Source organism: Scyliorhinus canicula, chromosome 7 (assembly GCF_902713615.1).
Source record: "Scyliorhinus canicula chromosome 7, sScyCan1.1, whole genome shotgun sequence".
Lineage (NCBI taxonomy): Eukaryota > Metazoa > Chordata > Chondrichthyes > Carcharhiniformes > Scyliorhinidae > Scyliorhinus > Scyliorhinus canicula.
In genome coordinates this window covers 210,714,608-210,737,041 of record NC_052152.1, presented here as the reverse complement: position 1 = coordinate 210,737,041, position 22,434 = coordinate 210,714,608, and the positions used below count along the sequence as shown (strand labels likewise).

General features: G+C 48.9%; 1 protein-coding gene across 1 annotated transcript in view; it reads right to left on the bottom strand.

Annotated features, from left to right (window-relative positions):
• LOC119969176 (myosin-7-like) overlaps positions 1 to 22,434 on the bottom strand; it is a 184,968-nt gene that overhangs the window by 115,141 nt on the left and 47,393 nt on the right. Inside the window, exons 12-13 of the mRNA XM_038802412.1 lie at positions 21,138 to 21,256; positions 2,239 to 2,388 (exon numbers count right to left, since the gene is read on the bottom strand). Coding sequence (XP_038658340.1) covers positions 2,239 to 2,388; positions 21,138 to 21,256 — 269 coding nt within the window. The remainder of the gene's footprint in view (positions 1 to 2,238; positions 2,389 to 21,137; positions 21,257 to 22,434) is intronic.

Here is a 22,434-nt window from a genome sequence, read left to right as displayed (position 1 = left end):
TTCCCATCAACTACCACTCCCTGTCTTCTTTCAACTAGCCAATTTCTGATCCACATCTCTAAATCACCCTCAATCCCCAGCCTTCGTATTTTCTGCAATAGCCGACCGTGGGGAACCTTATCAAACGCTTTACTGAAATCCATATACACCACATCAACTGCTCTACCCTCGTCTACCTGTTCAGTCACCTTCTCAAAGAACTCGATAAGGTTTGTGAGGCATGACCTACCCTTCACAAAACCATGCTGACTGTCCCTAATCATATTATTCCTATCTAGATGATTATAAATCGTATCTTTTATAATCCTCTCCAAGACTTTACCCACCACAGACGTTAGGCTCACCAGCCTATAGTTACCGGGGTTATCTCTACTCCCCTTCTTGAACAAAGGGACCACATTTGCTATCCTCCAGTCCTCTGGCACTATTCCTGTAGCCAATGATGACCTAAAAATCAAAGCCGAAGGCTCAGCAATCTCTTCCCTGGCTTCCCAGAGAATCCTAGGATAAATCCCATCCGGCCCCGGGGACTTATCTATTTTCACCTTGTCCAGAATTGCCAACACTTCTTCCCTACGCACCTCAATGCCATCTATTCTAATAGCCTGGGTCTCAGCATTCTCCTCCACAATATTATCTTTTTCTTGAGTGAATACTGACAAAAAGTATTCATTTAGTATCTCGCTTATCTCCTCAGCCTCCACACACAACTTCCCACCACTGTCCTTGACTGGCCCTACTCTTACCCTAGTCATTCTTTATTCCTGACATACCTATAGAAAGCTTTTGGGTTTTCCTTGATCCTACCTGCCAAAGACTTCTCATGTCCCCTCCTTGCTCGTCTCAGCTCTCTCTTTAGATCCTTCCTCGCTTCCTTGTAACTATCAAGCGCCCCAACTGAAACTTCATGCCTCATCTTCACATAGGCCTCCTTCTTCCTTTTAACAAGAGATTCCACTTCTTTGGTAAACCACGGTTCCCTCGCTCGACCCCTTCCTCCCTGCCTGACTGGTACGTACTTATCAAGAACATGCAATAGCTGTTCCTTGAACAAGCTCCACATATCCAGTGTGCCCAACCCTTGCAGCCTACTTCTCCAACCAACACATCCTAAGTCATGTCTAATGGCATCATAATTGCCCTTCCCCCAGCTATAACTCTTGCCCTGCGGGGTATACTTATCCCTTTCCATCACTAACGTAAAGGTCACCGAATTGTGGTCACTGTTTCCAAAGTGCTCACCTACCTCCAGATCTAACACCTGGCCTGGTTCATTACCCAAAACCAAATCCAATGTGGCCTCGCCTCTTGTTGGCCTGTCAACATATTGTGTCAGGAAACCCTCCTGCACACATTGTACAAAGAATGACCCATCTAATGTACTCGAACTATATCTTTTCCAGTCAATATTTGGAAAGTTAAAGTCTCCCATAACAACTACCCTGTTACTTTCGCTCTTTTCCAGAATCATCTTCGCCATCCTTTCCTCTACATCCCTAGAACTATTAGGTGGCCTACAGAAAACTCCCAACAGGGTGACCTCTCCTTTCCTGTTTCTAACCTCAGCCCATACTACCTCGGAAGAAGTCCCCATCTTGCATCCTTTCTACCACCGTAATACTGTCCTTGACTAGCAGCGCCACACCTCCCCCTCTTTTGCCCCCTTCTCTGACCTTACTAAAACACCTAAACCCCGGAACCTGCAACAACCATTCCTGTCCCTGCTCTATCCATGTCTCTGAAATGGCCACAACATCGAAGTCCCAGGTACCAACCCATGTTGCCAGTTCCCCTACCTTATTTCGTATACTCCTGGCATTGAAGTAGACACACTTCAAACCACCTACCTGAACACTGGCACCCTCCTGCGAAGTCAAATCTGTGCTCCTGACCTCCATACTCTCAATCTCCCGTACCCCAAAACTACAATTCAGGTTCCCATGCCCCTGCTGAATTAGTTTAAACCCCCCCAAAGAGCACTAACAAATCTCCCCCCCAGGATATTGGTGCCCCTCAGGTTCAGATGTAGACCATCCTGTCTATAGAGGTCCCACCTTCCCCAGAAAGAGCCCCACCTTCCCCAGAAAGAGAAGTTCAGTTATTCACAAAGAAACAGCATTTGCAGAATATTAGATCAGTGAATTGGATTTCACAACCTGGGGCTTCTTGACCTGTTCTGTATTTTCTATTTCATCAGGAAAGTTTTGAATGGATTTCTGTTGTACTTGAGAGACTCACATCAAATATTTCAAAGCCTGCAATGTCCAGCACTCCGATAAAGAATTGCCAAGATAACTTTGTGTCCAAGGTCTTATTGATGCGGATAACCAACCACTTAAACATCCGGTCGTAGGTCGCCTTGGCAAGTGCCCCCACAGCATAGGTAACCTGCAACAGAAAATATTACACTTCAGGAATGTTGAACCTTCCCTGAAGTTGATGTCACCAGGACAGCGGATTGGATGCATTGAAGGGTATTTAGAGAAGTGAGAGGGAGTAGGGGGGAGGGGCGTTGTGTAGGCACTGGCTATAATTTTCCAATGAGTGAGAGGGTCACCTGTGGGTGGGTCACCTGCCCAGTGGGTGGGTCACCTGCCCAGTGGGTGGGTCACCTGCCCAGTGGGTGGGTCACCTGCCCAGTGGATGGGTCACCTGCCCAGTGGGTGGGTCACCTGCCCAGTGGGTGGGTCACCTGCCCAGTGGGTGGGTCACCTGCCCAGTGCCGATAAGTTTAAATTCATACAGACTCTCAAAATGTGAAGAAAAGGAAGTAGAAGCATTTTTTGGCCTTTTGAAGAAATAACAACTCAAATAGAATGGCCAAAATAAAAGTGGACGTTACCCCTTCATAGTAAACTGACGGGGTGGGCACAGGAAGTTTATGTTTCCCAGCCAGAGTGGGAGTCTAAGAATTATTATTTCTTGCAATATTTTAATGAAGATTTTAACATTTTATACAAAAGAAAGAAAATCCACCCACCCCAAACAAATCCATTGAACGATTGCCGACATGATGCTGAAGAACGAGACCCAAACCCCCCCCCCCCCGGCTGAGGGCAAGACCAGAAGACGTGAACATGATTGGCGGGCCCCTCCCACACCGTTAACACTTGTCCTCCACTCCCTCAAACAATCGGCTAATCCTCGACCTTGTCAAATGTGCACCACCTTGAATCGAATCAACCCTAATCTCGCACACAAAGTCGTGGCGTTCACCCAGCGCAACACTTCACACCACCACCCCCCCTTCTCCAGCTCCATCCCCAACTCCTCCTTCCACTTAGACTTAACCCAGAATCCTCCGTAAATCCCAGAGGTACCCCCCTCCTCCATCCCGCCACCGACAATACTCTCGGTAACGGCGACATCACCGGGAACGTCGGAAATTAGACCTTCCAAAATTCATTACCTCACATTTGTCCAGATTAAACTCCATCTGCCATCTCTCCGCCCAAGTCTCCAAACAATCTAAATCCTGCTGTATCCTCTGACAGTCCTCATCACTATCTGCAATTCCACCAACCTTTGTGTCGTCCACAAACTTACTAATCAGACCAGTTACATTTTCCTCCAAATCATTATATATACTACGAACAGCAAAGGTCCCAGCACTGATCCCTGTGGAACACCACTAGTCACATCCCATCAGAAAAGCACCCTTCCATTGCTACTCTCGGCCTTCTATGACCTAGCCAGTTCTGTATCCATCTTGCCAGCTCATCCCTGATCCTGTGTGACTTCACCTTTTGTACCAGTCTGCCATGAGGGACCTTGTCAAAGGCTTTACTGTAGTCCATATAGACAACATCCACTGCCCTACCTGCATCAATCATCTTTGTCACTTCCTTGAAAAATTCGATCAAGTTAGTGAGATACAACCTCCCCTTCACAAAACCATGTTGCCTCTCACTAATACGTCCACTTATTTCGAAGTGGGAGTAAATCCTGTCTTGAAGAATGCTCTCGAGTAATTTTCTTACCACTACCGAAAAGCTCACCGACCTGTAATTACCTGGATTCTCCCAATTCCTCCAATCTGAGCTGCAGCACCTTAGCGAGAATCGTGGCATCCACACCTAGTAAAGATATCGGCCGGTACGACCCGCACTCCACCGGGTCCTGATCTTTCTTCAATAGAAGCGAAATGGAACCCCGCCTCACCATCTCATTACCACTGCATCCTCAAACATCTCCACCCTCAAACATCTCCACCCTCAAACATCTCCACTCTCAAACATCTCCATCCTCAAACATCTCCACCCTCAAACATCTCCACCCTCAAACATCTCCACCCTCAAACATCTCCACCCTCAAACATCTCCATCCTCAAACATCTCCACCCTCAAACATCTCCACCCTCAAACATCTCCACCCTCAAACATCTCCATCCTCAAACATCTCCACCCTCAAACATCGCCATCCTCAAACATCTCCATCCTCAAACATCTCCATCCTCAAACATCTCCATCCTCAAACATCTCCACCCTCAAACATCTCCACCCTCAAACATCTCCACCCTCAAACATCTCCATCCTCAAACATCTCCACCCACAAACATTTCCACCCTCAAACATCTCCATCCTCAAACATCTCCATCCTCAAACATCTCCATCCTCAAACATCTCCATCCTCAAACATCTCCAACCCCAAACATCTCCACCCCCAACATGTTCACCAACAGTGGAATCAGTCGGTCCGAAAACGTATAAAATTCCACCGAGTCCCTAACTGGCCCTGCTGCCTTGCCCGTCTGCATTTTCCCTATGGCTGTGCAAACCTCTTCAATGCCCAATGGCTCCTCCAACCCCTCCCGATCTCTTCATCCACCATAGGGCACCCCAATCCCTCCAAATTCTCCACCATATGAGACTCATCCCCCGGTGGCCACGACCTGTACAGCCATTGATAAAACTCCTCAAACGCCTTATTCACCTCCTGCGGAGCAGACACCAACCCCCCCACTCACCTCCCGGTTCTGAACCATTTCCAGGGAGGCTGCCTAAACTGACCAGTCAACAAACAGCTGGCCTCCTCCCCACATTCATACATTGTTCCTTTCACCCCTCCTCAACACAGATCAAACGGTGTCTGCAGTACATTCCTGCTGGCTGAAAGTTCTGCGATGGAATCTTCAGAACACTTGACATCAATCTCCAAAATGTCATTTATCAGCTCTTCCACTTCTCACTTGCTTCCTTATCAACCTGCACCTTATGTTCGATTATCTCACCTTTGGGGGCGCGCATCCACCTCAACCTCTAACAACCTCCCAAAATAGTCCGTCAGCCTCGTGCCCCCGACACCTTCAGGCAGTGAACGCTCCTGAGGTTCTGCTATCGCGACCTGTTCTAAATGACCTCAGCCTTGGCCCTCATGGTTAAAGGATGGTCACGACTGGGAGTTAAATATCCGAGGGTATCAAACTATTCGGAAGGACAGAGTGGATGGTAAGGGAGGTGGTGTTGCTCTGTTATTTAAGGATGACATCCGGGCAATAATAAGGGATGACATCGGTGCTATGGAGGATAAGGTTGAATCCATTTGGGTGGAAATCAGGAATAGTAAGGCGAAAAAGTCACTGATAGGAGTAGTCTATCAGCCACCAAATAGTAACGTTATGGTGGGGCAGGCAATAAACAAAGAAATAACTGATGCATGTAGAAATGATACAGCAGTTATCATGGGGGATTTTAATCTACATGTCGATTGGTTTAACCAGGTCGGTCAAGGCAACCTTGAGGAGGAGTTTACAGAATGTATCCGCGATAGTTTCCTAGAACAGTATGTAATGGAACCTACGAGGGAACAAGCGGTCCTAGATCTTGTCCTGTTTAATGATACAGGATTAATTCATGATCTCATAGTTAGGGATCCTCTCGGAAGGAGCGATCACAATATGGTGGAATTTAAAATACAGATGGAGGGTGGGAAAGTAAAATCAAATACTAGTGTTTTGTGTTTAAACAAAGGAGATTACAAGGGGATGAGAGAAGAACTAACTAAGGTAGACTGGGAGCAAAGACTTTATGGTGGAACAGTTGAGGAACAGTGGAGAACCTTCCAAGCGATTTTTCACAGTGCTCAGCAAAGGTTTATACCAACAAAAAGGAAGGACGGTAGAAAGAGGGAAAATCGACCGTGGATATCTAAGGAAATAAGGGAGAGTATCAAATTAAAGGAAAAAGCATATAAAGTGGCAAAGATTGGTGGGAGACTAGAGGACTGGGAAATCTTTAGGGGGCAACAGACAGCTACTAAAAAAGCTACAAAGAAGAGTAAGATAGAGTATGAGAGTAAACTTGCTCAGAATATAAAAACAGACAGTAAAAGTTTTTACAAATATATAAAACAAAAAAGAGTGGCTAAGGTAAATATTGGTCCTTTAGAGGATGAGAAGGGAGTATTAATAATGGGAGATGAGGAAATGGCTGAGGAACTGAACAGGTTTTTTGGGTCGGTCTTCACAGTGGAAGACACAAATAACATGCCAGCGACTGATAGAAATGAGACTATGACAGGTGAGGACCTTGAGAGGATTGTTATCACTAAGGAGGTAGTGATGGGCAAGCTAATGGGGCTAAAGGTAGACAAGTCTCCTGGCCCTGATGGAATGCATCCCAGAGTGCTAAAAGAGATGGCTCGGGAAATTGCAGATGCACTAGTGATAATTTACCGAAATTCACTAGACTCTGGGGTGGTCCCGGTGGATTGGAAATTAGCAAACGTGACACCACTGTTTAAAAAAGGAGGTAGGCAGAGAGCAGGAAATTATAGGCCAGTGAGCTTAACTTCGGTAGTAGGGAAAATGCTGGAATCTATCATCAAGGAAGAAATAGCGAGGCATCTGGATAGAAATTGTCCCATTGGGCAGACGCAGCATGGGTTCATAAAGGGCAGGTCGTGCCTAACTAATTTAGTGGAATTTTTTGAGGACATTACCAGTGCAGTAGATAACGGGGGGCCAATGGATGTGGTATATCTGGATTTCCAGAAAGCCTTTGACAAGGTGCCACACAAAAGGTTGCTGCATAAGATAAAGATGCATGGCATTAAGGGTAAAGTAGTAGCATGGATAGAGGATTGGTTAATTAATAGAACGCAAAGAGTGGGGATTAATGGGTGTTTCTCTGGTTGGCAATCAATAGCTAGTGGTGTCCCTCAGGGATCCGTGTTGGGCCCACAATTGTTCACAATTTATATAGATGATTTGGAGTTGGGGACCAAGGGCAATGTGTCCAAGTTTGCAGATGACACTAAGATGAGTGGTAAAGCAAAAAGTGCAGAGGATACTGGAAGTCTGCAGAGGGATTTGGATATGTTAAGTGAATGGGCTAGGGTCTGGCAGATGGAATGCAATGTTGACAAATGTGAGGTTATCCATTTTGGTAGGAATAACAGCAAACGGGATTATTATTTAAACAATAAAATATTAAAGCATGCCGCTGTGCAGCGAGACCTGGGTGTGCCAGTGCATGAGTCACAGAAAGTTGGTTTGCAGGTGCAACAGGTGATTAAGAAGGCAAATGGAGTTTTGTCCTTCATTGCTAGAGGGATGGAGTTTAAGACTAGAGAGGTTATGCTGCAATTGTATAAGGTGTTAGTGAGGCCACACCTGGAGTATTGTGTTCAGTTTTGGTCTCCTTACTTGAGAAAGGACGTACTGGCACTGGAGGGTGTGCAGAGGAGATTCACGAGGTTAATCCCAGAGCTGAAGGATTATGAGGAGAGGTTGAGTAGACTGGGACTGTACTCGTTGGAATTTAGAAGGATGAGGGGGGATCTTATAGAAACATTTAAAATTATGAAGGGAATAGATAGGATAGATGCGGGCAGGTTGTTTCCACTGGCAGGTGAAAGCAGAACTCGGGGGCATAGCCTCAAAATAAGGGGAAGTAGATTTAGGACTGAGTTTAGGAAGAACTTCTTCACCCAAAGGGTTGTGAATCTATGGAATTCTTTGCCCAGTGAAGCAGTTGAGGCTCCTTCATTAAATGTTTATAAGGTAAAGATAGATAGTTTTTTGAAGAATAAAGGGATTAAGGGTTATGGTGTTCGGGCCGGAAAGTGGAGCTGAGTCCACAAAAGATCAGCCATGATCTCATTGAATGGCGGAGCAGGCTCGAGGGGCCAGATGGCCTACTCCTGCTCCTAGTTCTTATGTTCTTATGTTATGTTCAAGCCTTATTTCTGTCCTCCACCTTCAGCAGCTCTGGCTTCCAGTGAGGTGAGCTGATCACTGTGTCATGATAGTACTTCCCCCACCCCCTCACCAAGCTCTCGTTCCGTCTCCAATGTCTCTCCATGATCCTCCCTTATCGGGGCCAGTATCTACCACTGATCTCTTGAGAATGTCAATCACCTCCTTCCCTGGCAAACGTCCGCCCAAACTCCACCGCCATCACTTCAGCCACTGTAACAGGTGCAAATTCCCCCCAAAATCTGGGTGAAAAGGGGCAAAAACCAAGGACTCTAGTGGGAGCCCCCTAACATGTGACCTCCACCTACATGCCACCACCGGAGGTCCGGAGCCTAGGATTTTGACACGGTAAAAAAGGCTATTCTGGGTGTTTGAATTGGTTCCTGAAGCATCTGGGCAAAAATTTTGGAATTTGAAGACTGCTGGGGCAGACTTTATGTTAAGGCGCATGGGATTGTGGGTAGTGTCGTGAGATGGATAGAAAGCTGATTAGCAAACAGGAAGCACAAAGTTGGAATAAATGGATCTGTTTCTGATTTACAGACAGTGACTAGTGGGGTACCACAGGAATCTGTGCTAGGACCCTAACTGTTCTAGTGAAAAAAGAAAGTGAAGTCGTATGGGGTTCAGGGTGTACTAGCTAGATGGATAAAGAACTGGCTGGGCAACAGGAGACAGAGAGTAGTGGTGGAAGGGAGTGTCTCAAAATGGAGAAGGGTGACTAGTGGTGTTCCACAGGGATCCGTACTGGGACCACTGTTGTTTGTGATATACATAAATGATCTGGACGAAGGTATAGGTGGTCTGATGAGCAAGTTTGCAGATGATACTAAGATTGGTGGAGTTGCAGATAGCAAGGAGGACTGTCAGAGAATACAGCAAAATATAGATAGATTGGAGAGTTGGGCAGAGAAATGGCAGATGAAGGTCAATCCAAGCAAATGCGAGGTGATGCATTTTGGAAGATCTAATTCAAGAGCGGACTATATGGTCAATGGAAGAGTCCTGGGGAAAATTGATGTACAGAGAGATCTGGGAGTTCAGGTCCATTGTACCCTGAATGTGGCAACGCAGGTTGATAGAGTGGTCAAGAAGGCATGCAGCATGTTTGCCTTCATCGGACGAGGTATCGAGTACAAGATTCGCTAGGTCATGTTACAGTTGTATAGGACTTTGGTTAGGCTACATTTGGAATACTGCGTGCAGTTCTGGTCGCCACATTACCAGAAGGATGTGGATGCTTTAGAAAGGGTGCAGAGGAGGTTCACCAGGATGTTGCCTGGTATGGAGTGTGCTAGCTATGAAGAAAGGTTGAGTAGATTAGGATTGTTTTCATTGGAAAGATGGAGGTTGAGGGGGGACCTGATTGAGGTCTACAAAATTATGAGAGGTATGGGCAGGGTGGATAGCAACAAGCTTTTTCCAAGAGTCGGGGTGTCAATTACAAGGGGTCACGATTTCAAGGTGAGAGGGGGAAAGTTTAAGGGAGATGTGCGTGGAAAGTTTTTTACGCAGAGGGTGGTGGGTGCCTGGAATGCTTTGCCAGCGGAGGTGGTAGAGGCGGGCACGATAGCATCATTTAAGATGCATCTGGACAGATACATGAACGGGCGGGAACAGAGGGAAGTAGATCCTTGGAAAATAGGCAACAGGTTTAGATAAAGGATCTGGATTGGCGGAGGCTAGGAGGGCCGAAAGGCCTGTTCCTGTGCTGTAATGTTCTTTGTTTGTTCTTTGTTCACATTATATATTAATGATTTGGACGAGGGAACTAAACGTAGTATCTCCAAATTTGCTGATGACACAAAGTTGGATGGGAGGGTGAGCTGTGAGGAGGATGCAGAGATGCTTCAGTGGGATTTGGACAGGCTGAGTGAGTGGGTACATGCATGGCAGATGCAGTATAATGTGGATAAATGTGAGGTTATCCACTTTGTTAGCAAAAATAGGCAGATTATTATTTGAATGGATGTAAATTGAGAGAGGCGGATACTCAGCGAGACATTGGTGTCATTATTCATTGGAGTTCAGAAGAGTGAGAGGGGATCTCATAGAAACTTATAAAATTCTAACAGGATTAGACCGGGTAGATTCAGAAAGAATGTTCCCGATGGTGGGGTGTCCAGAACTAGGGGTCATAGTTTGGGGAGAAGGGGTAAACCTTTTAGGACTGAGGTGAGGAGAAATTTCTTCACCCAGAGAGCGGGGAATCTGTGGAATTCGCTGTCACAGAAAGTGGTTGAGGCCAAAACGATGTGTAATTTGTTTCGTTTATTTAGAGTACCCAATTCATTTTTTACAATTAAAGGGCAATTTAGTGTGGCCAATCCACCTACCCGGCACATCTTTGGGTTGTGGGGGAGAAACCCACGCAGACACGGGGAGAATGTGCAAACTCCACACGTACAGTGACCCAGAGCCGGGATGGAACCTGGGACCTCGGTGCCGTGAGGCAGCAGCGCTAACCACTGCGCCACCGTGCTGCCCTCAACATTTGTATAATTTCAATAAGGAATTAGATATAGCTCTTGGGGCTAAAGGGATCAATGGATATGGGGGGTGGGGGGGGGGGGGGTGGGAAGGCAGGGTCAGGGTATTGAACTTGATGATCAGCCATGATCATAATAAATGGCGGAGCAGGCTCGAAGGGCTGAATGGCCTCCTCCTGCTTCTATTTTCTATGTATCTCCACCTCAGACCAGGAAGGAAGGTACTGACGTTGGAGGTGACTCGAAAGCCTCGGTGTATCAAGAAGTTGCAAGGAAAACCCACGGGACTGGTTGGAGTTCATAAGGAGGATTCTGAAAAGGGAACAAAACTGTAGATTTCTACAGGACAGACTGTATATTTAACCGGACTTGAGGGACCCGAGGTAAACATTGCTGAGGGAGTAGGTGTGAGGAATGAGGTAGATGAGAGATATGCCAAGTTTTTGTCTTTGGGGAACATCACCCACTTTCCTCTGGTCTCAACTGATCTGGTCAAACTCATAACAATCTTAAAGGACAGTAGTTCTTGGCAACCAGTAGTTGCCAAAATGATTATGAAATTCCCAGTGGATGGAGCAGACTTACTTCTGGGGAATGATTTGGCAGGAGTGAAGTTGTAGCTTCACTCAGCCAGTCAGAGGGAAATACTGCAGATAGGACATGAGATGCCAATGGCAAGGCAAGGGAGAATCAGGAATACTCATTGGGCATTAAACAATTCAATGAAAGTAATGTTGGCAGACGTTGGTCGCAGATCAATGACTCTGGTAGTGAACCCGATTCTGAGAATTCTATGACCGACGGTAACAATAAGAAAGAGGAGTCTGAATTTTTATTTTTAATAAATTTAGAGTGCCCAATTCATTTTTTCCAATTAAGGGGTAATTACAGTGATGAAGATTCAGACGAAAATACTGAATTCGATTTGGGTTCAATTACGAGGTAACAATAAACCACTGTTACCAAATTGAACTGTCACTAACTGACCTTGTACAAATGGCAAGTAACTCTTCCAAAGCTATGAAAGAAGACAGCAAATCGGAAGAAGAAAGTGACTTGGACTTTTTTGAAAGTAATTTGTTACAACCTCTAGTACTAAACCTATTGCCATTCACTTTAGCAAATATTTCCCACAGCATGGCTTCTTTGGCAGGAAGTATACATGACACCATAGCATGAATTAGTCAGGACAAGGACATCAAGGACTGTGAAGGTCCACAGTGCCTCTTTGAGGTAGAGGACGCAAATAGCAAAGAAGATGAAGTAATCAGTAATTAATTCCTTCTAAAAATTAAAAGGAAGGTAGATAAAGAACCATGCAGTGATTCTGCACAATATCTGTCAACAACAAACAGAAAGTTAATGGAGTTAATAACGTGTTATCCTCTGATTCTGAAGGTAAAGTGGAACAGTTGAAATCTGGAACGCACAAATCATTTCAGTCGGTATTACCAAAGGTTTGTGTTTACAGAAACTCCAATGAGGAGGTGAAAATTGCAAAACAAAGAGTGATCCAGATACAGCCAACTAACTAAGAGAATTGAACCCTCAGCTTTACTTGTCAGGAAAGAGATAATGTAAAGCTGAAGGGATTGAAGAGTGTTTATTGGTTAAAAATGAACCAAATATTTCCCTCTGCACTGACATACTACTTATTTAGCTTCAGGAGATCTTCGAAATTTGGTTAAACATTCATGGGACAATCAGAAAAGACTGACTGCAGTACATGAGACAGAAAGAGGCAGATATAATAAAGATACTGGAAGAGTATAGATGGAGTGTGGTAGTCACCACTGTTGTACTGTATATACTGCATACGAGGGTATTACGGTAAGGCTCCTGTACTACAGGTACAGGGGTAGATCCCTGTCTGCTGGCTCCGCCCAGTAGGCAGAGTATAAATGTGTGGGCTCACCGAGCTGCAGCCATTTCAGCAGCAGCTGCAGGAGGCTACACATCTCTGCGTAATAAAGCCTCGATTATTCTCTACTCTCGTCTCGCCGTAATTGATAGTGCATCAGTTTATTATGCAGAGATTTTACAATGATGGATCTCCGCATCAAGCCAGATCACCTGCAGCTGCATCGTCAAGCAGACAACGGCAAAAAGGCTAGCTTGCTTTGAAGCATACATCGGATCTGCGACAGACCCAATCCCAGAAGCACATAAGCTCCAGATTCTGTACACGCGGCTGAGCTCCGATGTCTTTCCCCTCATCTGGGACGCACCGACCTACGCAGAGGCCATGGCGTTACTGAAGGAGAACTACGCTCAGCAGACCAACAAAATCTACGCCAGGCACCTCCTGCCCATGCGGCGCCAACTTCCCGGTGAGTCTGTAGAAGATTTCTGGCATGCCCTGCTCGCCCTAGTGAGAGACTGTGACTGTGAGGCCGTTTCGGCCACTGAACATTCGAACCTGCTGATGAGAGACGCGTTCGTTACGGGCAGAGGGTCGACCTACAGCCGCCAGCGCCTCTTAGAAGGGGCCATGCTTGACCTCACGGCGACCAAGAAACTAGCGATCTCGCTCACAGTCGCCTCACGCAACGTCCAGGCCGATGCCCCCGCCAGCGACCACCCCATCAGCGACAGTCAAACTCCTCACCCTAACCTACAACAAGGAGAAGTGTGTGTTCAGCACGAACCGATTAGCCATCCTCGGCTATGTGGTTCAGAATGGAGTTCTGGGGCCCGACGCCGATCGCATGCGCCCCCTCATGGAGCTTCCCCTCCCCCACTGCCCCAAGGCCCTCAAATGATGCCTGGGGTTCTTCTTGTACTACACCCAGTGGATCCCTAACTATGCGGACAAGGCCCGCCCACTCATTCACTCCACAGTTTTCCCCCTGACGGCCGAGGCTCACTAGGCTTTCAACCGGATCAAGGCCGACATCGCTAAGCCCGCGATGCACGGGGTCGACGAGACGCTCCCCTTCCAAGTGGAGAGCGATGCATCAGACGTCGCTCTGGCCGCCACCCTCAACCAGGGAGGCAGGCCCGTGGCATTCTTTTCCCGCACCCTCCATGCCTCAGAAATTCAGCACTTCTCCGTCGAAAAGGAGGTCCGGGCAGTCGTTGAAGCTGTGCAGCATTGGAGGCATTACCTGGCCGGCAGGAGATTCACTCTCCTCACTGACCAACGGTCGGTTGCCTTCATGTTTAACAACACGCAGCGGGGCAAGATCAAGAATGATAAGATCTTGAGGTGGAGGATCGAGCTCTCCACCTACAATTATGAGATTTTGTATCGCCCCGGGAAGCTCAACGAGCCCCCCCCCCCCCCCCCCCCCCCCCCCCGATGCCCTATCCCGAGGTACATGTGCCAGCGCACAAGTGGGCCGACTCCGCATCCTGCATGACGATCTCTGTCACCCAGGGGTCACCCGCTTTTATCACTTTATAAAGGCCCACAATCTGCCCTACTCCATCGAGGAAGTCAGGGCTGTCACCAGAGACTGCCAGGTCTGCGCGGAGTGCAAGCCGCACTTCTACCGGCCAGACCTTGCGTGCCTGGTGAAGGCCTCCGCTCCTTTGAACGCCTCAGCGTAGATTTCAAAGGGCCCCTCCCCTCCACCGACCGCAACACGTATTTTCTTAATGCGGTCGACGAATATTCCCAATTCCCCTTTGCCGTCCCATGCCCCGATATGACGTCTGCCACCGTCATCAAAGCCCTAAACACCATCTTCAATCTTCGGTTTCCCATCTACGTCCACAGCGACCGGGGATCCTCATTGATGAGCGATGAGCTGCGCCAGTTCCTGCTCAACAGGGGCATCGCCTCGAGCAGGACGACCAGCTACAACCCCCGGGGAAACGGGCAGGTGGAGCGGGAGAATGGGACGGTCTGGAGGGCCGTCCAGCTGGCCCTACGGTCAGGAATCTCCCGGCCTCCCGCTGGCAGGAGGTCCTCCCTGACGCCCTTCACTCCATTCGGTCGCTCCTGTGCACTGCGACTAACGAAACCCCCCATGAACGTCTCTTTGCCTTCCCCAGGTAGTCCACCTCCGGGGTTTCGCTCCCAATGTGGCTGGCAGCTCCAGGACCCGCTCTCCTCCGTAAGCACGTGCGGCTCCACAAGGTGGACCCGTTGGTTGAGAGGGTACAGCTGCTCCACGCAAACCCACAGTACGCCTACAATGCGTATCCCAACAGCCGCCAAGCACAGTCTCCCTCAGGGACCTGGCACCAGCTGGGTCCCCGTACACCCTCCCCTCTGCCCTGGTACCACCCTCCCTCCCCCCAGCGCACCCCACCGCAGCCCCCGCTCCAGGACAATCCATCCTCCCCTTGGTCCCACCCAGGGATGAGGAGGATGACCACACGCTCCTGGAGTCACCGATGACCGAGCCGATGCCTGAATCGCCACCAGCTCTGCGGCGGATCAGGGCGCCCAAACGTCTAAATTTATAAACGCCTCTGAAATTTTAAAAACAACCTGTATTTAAATAGTTTTCCACCACCCCCTGCTGGACTCATTTCTAACAGGGGGTGAATGTGATAGTCACCACTGTTGTATTGTATATACTGCAAACAGGGGTATTACGGTAAGGCCCCTGTACTACAGGTACCGGGGTAGATCCCTGCCTGCTGGCTCTGCCCAGTAGGCGGAGTATAAATGTGTGTGCTCTCCGTACAGCAGCCATTTCGGCAGCAGCTGCAGGAGGCTGCATGTCTCTGTGTAATAAAGCCTCGATTACTCTCTACTCTCGTCTCATCGTAATTGATAGTACATTATGGAGTTATAAGGAAACACCAGGGAGCACTCTGCTACCTAATCATGAGGTAGACATAAGAAACTCTGAACCAATAAAACCACATCCATCTCGTCTAAAACCACAGAGACTGGCGCAGTTAGAGACTGAAGTACGATGCATGTTGGACATGCTGCAGAAATAAGCAAAAATGCGTTGTCCACAGAACATCAAGTGGCGTTTGGGGGATTGACGGTCAGCTTAGCGGGCGAACCGATGCTGGCTGCATCAGACTTTTCAGACCATTTAAATTGGCCCCAGATGTCAGTGACCTGGGGGTGGGGTCAGTGCTACTACAAGACGCCGATGCAGGAATAGAGAGGCCAGTGGGATATTGTTCAGAAAAACTGAGTCGGTGCCAAAGGAAGTATTCCACCACTGAAAAGGAAGCTCTGGCATAGAAGTATATATAGAAGTATATGATGGGGGGGGGGGGGAGGGTTGATGGGGGGGGGAGAAGAGGGTTGATGGGGCTGATTTAGCTCACTGGGCTAAATCGCTGGCTTTTAAAGCAGACCAAGCAGCACGGTTCGATTCCCGTGTCAGCCTCCCCAGACAGGCGCCGGAATGTGGTGACTAGGGGCTTTTCACAGTAACTTCATTGAAGCCTACTCGTGACAATAAGCGATTTTTTCATATGTCCTGCATGACAATAAACAAAGCTTAGCTTACACAGATCATAACCCAGAATGCAAAATTATTCCCTTGGAGTTTATTATTACAACAGTTTAACGTAAAAATTGTACACATTCTTGGAAAGGATAATGTGATTGAGATGCTTTGTCACGGGTTTAAGGACTGACTAGCTACCAATATAGTGACAGGGAAGAGAACCTGTATAATGGGGATGAATATTTGTCTTGCGTATCTCATGATGAAAAGTCCGTGCCCAGACTCCTCACTACCCTCTGTGTAAAAAGTTCTTCCTCGTGTCCCCTCTACACCTTCTGCCACTTACCTTGAATCTCTGTCCCCTGGTTCTAGAATTCTCAACCAAGGGAAGCAAATTTATCCTGTCCACTCTATCTCTTCCCTTCATACTTTTGTTCACCTCAATTAAGTCACCCCTCAGCCTTCTTTGTTCCAAGGAAAATAACCCCAACCTATCCAATCTCTCCTCGTAGCTACACTTTTCTAACCCTGGCAACATTCTTATAAACCTCCTCTGCACTCTCTCCACAGCAATAACATCCTTCCTGTAATGTGGTGACCAGAACTGCACACAATATTCCAGTTGTGGCCTCACCAGTGTTTTATACAATTCCAACTTTTATATTCTATACCTCTGCCAATGAAGGAGAGCATTCCATCCCACCTCTACCCACACACAAGACAGTAAGAAGTCTTACAACACCAGCTTAAAGTCAACTTTGAACTTTAACTGCTGCAATTAGGGACCTGTGTACCTGTACACCAAGATCTCTCACTTCATCTACCCCTCTTAGTATATTCCCATTTATTCTGTACTCCCTATAACTGTTTAACTTCCCAAATGTATGACCTCACACATCTCTGTGTTAAATTCCATCTGCCACTTTATCAGCCACTCCACCAACCCATCTATATCATTCTGGAGATTATAGCTATCCTCTACACTGTCCACCACTCGGCCAATCTTTGTGTCATCTGCAAATTACCCAAACGTGCCCCTCACGTTCACGTCAAATCGTTAATATATAACAAAAACAGTCAGGGTCCCAACACCGAGCCCTGTGGAACACCGCTTCAAACAACTTTCCAATTACAAGGGCAGCCATCGACCGTTACCCTTTGTTTCCTGTTTCAAAGCCAAATTTTTATCCAGTTTGCCACATTGCCCTGTATCCCATGGGCTTTCACTTTCTTGACCAATCTGTCATGTGGAACTTTGTCAAACACCTTATTAAAATCCATGTACACACCATCCACCGCACTACCTTCAACAACCCTTCTTGTCACTTCCTCAAATAATTCAATCAATTTTGTGAGGTAAGACCTTCCTGTAACAAATCCATGCTGACTATCCCAGACTAGTCCATGCTGACTATCCCAGACTAGTCCATGCTGACTATCCCAGACTAGTCCATGCTGACTATCCCAGACTAGTCCATGCTGACTATCCCAGACTAGTCCATGCTGACTATCCCAGACTAGTCCATGCTGACTATCCCAGACTAGTCCATGCTGACTATCCCAGACTAGTCCATGCTGACTATCCCAGACTAGTCCATGCTGACTATCCCAGACTAGTCCATGCTGACTATCCCAGACTAGTCCATGCTGACTATCCCAGACTAGTCCATGCTGACTATCCCAGACTAGTCCATGCTGACTATCCCAGACTAGTCCATGCTGACTATCCCAAACTAGTCCATGCTGACTATCCCAAACTAGTCCATGCTGACTATCCCAAACTAGTCCATGCTGACTATCCCAGACTAGTCCATGCTGACTATCCCAGACTAGTCCATGCTGACTATCCCAGACTAGTCCATGCTGACTATCCCAGACTAGTCCATGCCTTTCTGTGTGACAGTTAATCCCATCTCTCAGGATTGATTCTACTAGTTTTCCCACCACTGACGCATGACTAACTGGCCTATATTTGTTTGGCATTTCCTTTGATCCCTTTTTAAACAATGGAACCACTTCTGCATTTCACCAGTCCTCCCCTGTGTCTAGTGAGGATTAGAAATCATCCACAGAGCATCTGCTATCTCCTGCCTGACCTCCTTCAGTAGCCTTAGAAATGCATGTGAGGGCGCTGCCTCTTTATTCCCTTCATTTCCTCTTTCTTTTATTTTACTGAAAAACAGAAAGGGCCCTTACATGCGTTTCTGAGGCTACGATGGGCGATTGATGGACATCTCACTTAAAGGCAAACAGCCAATAAGAAGCCTGTACCTTTAATTCAAACAGAAGAATCCGGAACACTGTACTGGTTTAATCAGACTGGTTGGCCTCAGTGAGGTCTTGTTTTGATTGATTGGCTGATGGCTAATGAATTAGCCCAAAAAGCTGTTCTCTGGCTGGTAACGGGCGGTGATTAGATATTATTCCACTGAAAGGCTTTTCAGAATCCCGAAGTTCCAGTTTGGGGTCAATTTTGATTCTGGCAGCCAGTGAAGAGATCCAACTAACTCTCTCCAAAAGATATCCAGCAAATACTCTCCGGAAGGCCAGTGTTAAGGCGGATTCTCTCTCTGACAAGTCTGGGTGATGTTCTCTTCAGGCTGCAGGGGCCTGAATTCGAACCACGAGCTTGAAGTCCAGTTTGATGAGAAATAAGGGCTGGGAGTCTCCCCGACCTGCTGGGGCGGGGGGTCCCGGCGTAGTGGAGTGGCGGCAACCACTCTGGCGTCGGGCCTCCCCAAAGGTGCGGAATTTGGTGCCCGCCGGCCGGCATCGGGGCTGGCCGAAAGGCCTTCGCCGGTTTGCGCATGCGCCGGTGCGTCAGCGGCCGCTGACGTCACCACCGGTGCTTGCGAGGTAGGGGGGGTCTCTACCCCCCCCCCCCTAGCATGGTGGAGGCCGTGGCAGTGACAGAAGAAGAAAAAGAGTGCCCCCACGGCACTGGCCCGCCCGCCGATCTGTGGGCCCCGATCGCGGGCCAGGCCACCATGGGGACACCCTCCGGGGTACAATCGCTCCGTGCCCCCCCCCCCAGCACACCGGGGGCCCGCTCGCGCCGTCAATCCCGCTGCCACCAGAGGTGGTTGAAACCACGTCGGCGGGATTGGCCTCTCAGCGGTGGGACTTTGGCCCATCAGGGGCCAGAGAATCACTGCGGGGGGCACCCCGATCGGTGGGGCGCAATTCCCGCTCCCGCCGATTCTCGGGTGGCGGAGAATTCCGCCCAAGGTCTCTCCAGAAAGCCTACTGCAGTTTCTAATCTACAGGGACCCTGCTGTGAAGAAAATGTGCTGAACAATTACCATCTGAATCAAAGACTTTGGGCGGGATTCTCCGACCCCCCCCCCCCCCCCCCCCCCCCCGCCATGTCGGAGAATCACCGGGGATGGCGTGAATCCCCGCTTTTTGGCGGGAGGTGGGCAGGGATCACGTCGCGCCGGTCGGGGGCCGTTGGCAGTGACCCCTCGGCGATTCACCGGGCCCTGATGGGCCGAACGCCCGTCCGTTATCGGCCGGTCCATACCAGCGGGACCCGGCTCTGAGGGCAGCCTGCAGAGCCCTCGGGGAGGCGCGGGGGGATCCGACCCCCGGGGGGGGGGGGCATGGCCGCCTGGCCCGCGATCAGGGCCCACCGATCTGCGGGCGGGCCTGTGCCATGGGGGCACTCTTTCCCTCCACGCCGGCCTGTGTAAAGCTCCTCCATGGCCGGCGCGGAGAAGAAACCCCCTGTGCATGCACCAGAACACCCTGGCACTCCCGCGCATGCACCAGAACACGCTGGCACTCCCGCGCATGCACCAGAACACCCTGGCACTCCCGCGCATGCACCAGAACATGCTGGCACTCCCGCGCATGCACCAGAGCACCCTGGCACTCCCGCGCATGCACCAGAACACGCTGGCACTCCTGCGCATGCACCAGAACACCCTGGCACTCCCGCGCATGCACCAGAACACGCTGGCACTCCCGCGCATGCACCAGAACACCCTGGCACTCCCGCGCATGCACCAGAACACGCTGGCACTCCCGCGCATGCACCAGAACACCCTGGCACTCCCGCGCATGCACCAGAACACGCTGGCACTCCCGCGCATGCACCAGAACACGCTGGCACTCCCGCGCATGCACCAGAACCCGCTGGCACTCCCGCGCATGCACCAGAACACGCTGGCACTCCCGCGCATGCACCAGAACACCCTGGCACTCCCGCGCATGCACCAGAACACGCTGGCACTCCCGCGCATGCACCAGAACATGCTGGCACTCCCGCGCATGCACCAGAACATGCTGGCACTCCCGCGCATGCACCAGAACATGCTGGCAATCCCGCGCATGCACCAGAACATGCTGGCACTCCCGCGCATGCACCAGAACATGCTGGCACTCCCGCGCATGCACCAGAACATGCTGGCACTCCCGCGCATGCACCAGAACATGCTGGCACTCCCGTGCATGCAGCAACTTGTGCCGGCTGGCGGAGGCCCTTCGGCACCAGTTGCCCTGGCGCCAACCACCCCAGCACCGGCCTAGCCCCCGGAAGTGCAGAGGATTCCGCAACTACCAGGCAGCCTGATGCCGGAGTGGTTAACGCCACTCTTTTGCGCCGGTACATCCCGCCCCTCTGGTTGGGGGAGAATCCTGGCCTTTAACTTATGACTTTCATCCTTATTATTTCTTACCCCATTCCACCTCTCTGTGTTTGCCTGTCTTGTGTGTGTGGGTAGAGAGTGGGACAGTTAAAGTGGGTAATAGGTATTAGCTGTTATATCCAGTTTTATTTACCGCATATTTCATGATCGTTCTTGCTGTAAATAAACAGTAATTGTGTTTCCATTTACAAACCTGGTGACTGGAATTACTGGGCAGACAAGAACCAAAGACTTTGGTTATTTTTGATAAGAATTTTTGGTTAATTCCCTTGTGTCACATGGGGCTGGAATTGCCCTAGCCCAGGGGGTCGGAACACCAATTTGGCCTCCAACAGTGGTGCTACTGCGAAAGTCAAAAGAGAGGCAAAAATAATGAAATATTTATTTTTCACAATGGAAATAACTAACTCAGTTGATGTTAAATCAAATGTACCTGATCCACAGTTTGCCCCTTTGTCACATATTCATTTCCAACTTTGACCCGGGGGTGAAGCAGAGCTTTCAGAAGGTCTGCAGAGCTGACTCCCATTAGGTATGCAGCTTTGTCCGTATCTGCAATGTCAAGGGTTAAAATCACTTTGAGAATCAGCAATGACCTCGAGTAACCTCAGTTGATGCCTCAGTGGTCGGAGAAGATCCACATCTCTGGGGTTCTGGTTATAAACCAACCTGTTTACCACTGGATGGTAATAATTCTCAGCCGTGTGGCTGTTGTGAAACTTGATTGTCCATTCCTGGAATTATATGTGCTTTATGGCAATATTTACTGTTTGCAATATTAATAGTTACTGTAATAGTTATTTTTACTAGATGGACACCACATTTACTGCTCACCCAACTTAACACCCATTGAAATCAACACGCATGTAGTAAAAATAACATTTAAAACAAGCTCATCAATTTTACTCTGTATCTAACCCCATGCTGTACCTGTCCTGGGTGTGTTTGATGGGGAACAGTGTAGAGGGAGCTTTACTCTGTATCTAACCCCGTGCTGTACCTGTCCTGGGAGTGTTTGATGGGGACAGTGTAGAGGGAGCTTTACTCTGTATCTAACCCCGTGCTGTACCTGTCCTGGCACTGTTTGATGGTGACAGTGTAGAGGGAGCTTTACTCTGTATCTAACCCCGTGCTGTACCTGCCTGGGAGTGTTTGATGGGGACAGTGCAGAGGGAGCATTACTCTGTATCTAACCCCGTGCTGTACCTGTCCTGGGAGTGTTTGATGAGGACAGTGTAGAGGGAGCTTTACTCTGTATCTAACCCCGTGCTGTACCTGCCCTGGGAGTGTTTGATGGGGACAGTGTAGAGGGAGCTTCACTCTGTATCTAACCCTGTGCTGTACCTGTCCTGGGAGTGTTTGATGGGGACAGTGTTGAGGGAGCTTTACTCTGTATCTAACCCTGTGCTGTCCCTGTCCTGGCACTGTTTGATGGGGACAGTGTAGAGGGAGCTTTACTCTGTATCTAACCCCGTGCTGTACCTGTCCTGGGAGTGTTTGATGGGGACAGTGTCGAGGGAGCTTTACTCTGTATCTAACCCTGTGCTGTACCTGTCCTGGGAGTGTTTGATGGGGACAATGCAGAGGGAGCTTTACTCTGTATCTAACCCCGTGCTGTACCTGTCCTGGGAGTGTTTGATGGGGACAGTGTAGAGGGAGCTTTACTCTGTATCTAACCCCGTGCTGTACCTGTCCTGGGAGTGTTTGATGGGGACAGTGTAGAGGGAGCT